The 2,578-nt window shown below is 51.3% G+C and overlaps 2 protein-coding genes across 6 annotated transcripts in view; one reads left to right on the top strand and one right to left on the bottom strand.

The window, feature by feature from the left end:
- Positions 1-1,457: 1,457 nt before the first annotated feature.
- LOC113207082 (uncharacterized) overlaps positions 1,458-2,578 on the bottom strand; it is a 58,484-nt gene continuing 57,363 nt past the window's right edge. The window contains exon 7 of the mRNA XM_052264470.1: positions 1,458-1,634. Within this exon, the coding sequence (XP_052120430.1) occupies positions 1,522-1,634 (113 nt within the window). The 3' untranslated portion in view covers positions 1,458-1,521. The remainder of the gene's footprint in view (positions 1,635-2,578) is intronic.
- LOC113207075 (microtubule-associated protein RP/EB family member 1) overlaps positions 1,861-2,578 on the top strand; it is a 389,806-nt gene continuing 389,088 nt past the window's right edge. For all 5 annotated transcript variants that reach the window (XM_026423449.2, XM_026423446.2, XM_026423447.2 and 2 more), the window contains exon 1: positions 1,861-1,866. The gene's annotated coding sequence lies outside the window, so the exon portion shown is untranslated. The remainder of the gene's footprint in view (positions 1,867-2,578) is intronic.

The following is a 2,578-nucleotide window of genomic DNA, read 5'->3' as shown; positions in this document are numbered from 1 at the left end:
GGGGGGACAGCTCCAGCTCCTCAGAGAAGAAACTCCTGCGTGTGGTGTTTTGCGTCGGGTTTAACATGACGCCCTCCGTTACAAAGGCCGAGTAGTCGAGTGGAGAAGGCAGGCCTGCGCCCGCCGTGCTGCTGGTGCAGCTGTTAGTGCTAAAGGTTTTGCAGCGCCTCCCCGAGCTGCGCCGTGATGGGGAGAGAGGAGCAGGGAGGGAGATGATAGGGGGAGGCCGACACCGCGCAGCACCTAGTCGTCGTCGTCAGATCAGCGCGGGGCCGTAAGGGGTGATTTACATGCTGTCACCGCAAGATTCATGTCCTCCTCCTCACCACACCGCGCCGCCAGCCACACTACTCTCCTCAATGAAATCAGGGCAGATTAAAAGCGCGCGAGCCGACTCCCGGCCTCGGCACTCACTCGCGCCAGCGCCCGCCTCGAACTCCCGAAGCAGCGATATCGCGAAATATGGACGTAGATACACTATCGTCTCCACCAGAGCTCTGCTCAACGAAAGAGACACCATATCGCGTGAAGTAACGGAACAGGATCGAAGGATCTGACGTCAAGGCCACAGGCTGAGGGCACACCAAACACGGTAAACACAATGTGTCTCATTTTTTGGGGGAAAAGGGAAAACATGAGGAAATCCCTTGGTTTGCGGAAAGCTTCTCAGATTTGGAGGTGACAATATTTGAGGAGCTTTCTCAGAATATGAGGTGAGATCCGAGGAGCTTTCCTCAAATGTGGGAGGTCCTAAAAGTTTTCCCTTCCTCAAAAAAAAAAAAAAAAGACATTGTTTTTACCGTGAAGTGCTTGCGTTATGTTATTGGCAAGGTATACACAAAATGAGGCCCTTCCGGAAGATACCTCTAATCAGCTTACGTCGTAAAAAGGAAATTTGTTTCCATGATGTGTTATTTATATTAAAGAGGGAGTATATAACAACCATTATTTTTTTTGTTTGAGATGGTAAGATTGCAAATTACACTGAAAGTGAGTGATGCACAGGGGTGTGCGAACCCCCCCTCCCCTCCTACTTTATGAGCGCATGCCCGATCGGGGCCCCTTTTCTCTCCTTTGAGCCCCTCTTCCCTCCCTCAATGCGCCCAGCTTTATGAAGGCTCGCTTCGCAGAGATTCAAGGAAAGGGGGAAGGGAGGGGGTTTAGGGGGGAAGGAGGAGGAGACGGGTAGTGCTCTGGGAGAGATTCAGGAAACACAAATCACAGTTCAGCCCAAGTTCGGCGCACAATAGATGCTCTAAGATATTTTATCAGATCGGCGAGCCTCGGTTTCATGAGTTGCAATCCGTTCGGTCGCACAGCAGCAGCGCCAGCACAGCGCGCCAACGCACTAACCCAAACCCGTAACTCTATTTTCCCCCCATTCCCCCTTAGTATTCCGCGACAATTTTCTTCGCCCCAGCTCCTTTTTCTTTACAACGAGCCAGCACGCGCGCAAAGTGTCGTCAACTTTACTTACCCGAGTACGGCAGCTCCTTACGATGTGAGCATGCTGGCCAACTGTCACCGGCCGCTCGCAAGCAGTTGGCTGCACTGCAGTAGCGCGAGCAGCCACGTCGCCACCCGGCTCGAGGTGACCCCCGAGTTGCCGTCGTGAACGGCCGCCGGCAGCTCCCCTGCAACAGATATATCATGTCGCATTTACTGGCTAGAACAAAATAAATTGAAAAAAAAAAAGAAAGAAACCAAGACGCACAGGACCGATAGGAATGTGTGTTCATTTTTTTTATTACGAGAAAAAACATTGAAGAATCAACCAAATGTTTTTTAAGGTGCCGAAACCACAACTATTACTGTATCTTTTCAATTTTAACAATTCTACAGCAGCAAACACTTGGTTGTGCCGTTGTGAGTGAAGAGCTGAAACGCAAAAGGGGGTATATTGGACGTCAACAAGCAAAAACATTTACAAGCTTGCATGCGAAATCGTAGTAATAAAATAACTTGCAAACGGATTAAGAACTATCCCACATAGTATCACCTCGTAGAGCGTCTTGGGATGGGAATCATCAAAAAAACAACGCAAGACAGATGTGCGCCTGACCACGTGTCGCGTAACAGGCTCCGCAATATCTCACGCTGTGACGCGCCCGGAATACATCTACCATGTCCTCGACTCCGGTCAGTGCAGCACGGTGCAGCAGGTATGTATTCCGGGCGCGTCACAGCGTGAGTTGTTCTTATCTTTTCGATGATTCCCATCCCAAGACGGTGTGTACATATGATATAGTATGTTGATTCTCGGATCACTTTGAACCCCTTCGCACTAAGTGCTATTTGAGCGCCTTTTAGTGGACTCTATAATAGCGGTGGTCCGAACTCCGCCAGCCTGTCGATATTTCCCGATTGAGGCAGCCCTCCGGGACGCCCGCGCCCCTCTCCGCCTCCTACGGTTTGGCGGGGTTACTCCTTCCCAAACGAGGTGTTCGGTTTCTACTTTAATTCGCGGCGCGCTCGAGGCTCGTCCCGGAGGTCCTCTCGCTCCCGTACCGTACCGCTTCCCTACCAGGATATAACGACGGCATATTTTCTTCCCCCTCGGGGCACACGGCGGCGGAAG

The sequence above is a fragment of the Frankliniella occidentalis genome, unplaced genomic scaffold (genome assembly GCF_000697945.3).
Source record: "Frankliniella occidentalis isolate FOCC.00 unplaced genomic scaffold, Focc_3.1 Scaffold19, whole genome shotgun sequence".
Lineage (NCBI taxonomy): Eukaryota > Metazoa > Arthropoda > Insecta > Thysanoptera > Thripidae > Frankliniella > Frankliniella occidentalis.
This window is presented reverse-complemented; position numbering and strand designations above follow the sequence as displayed.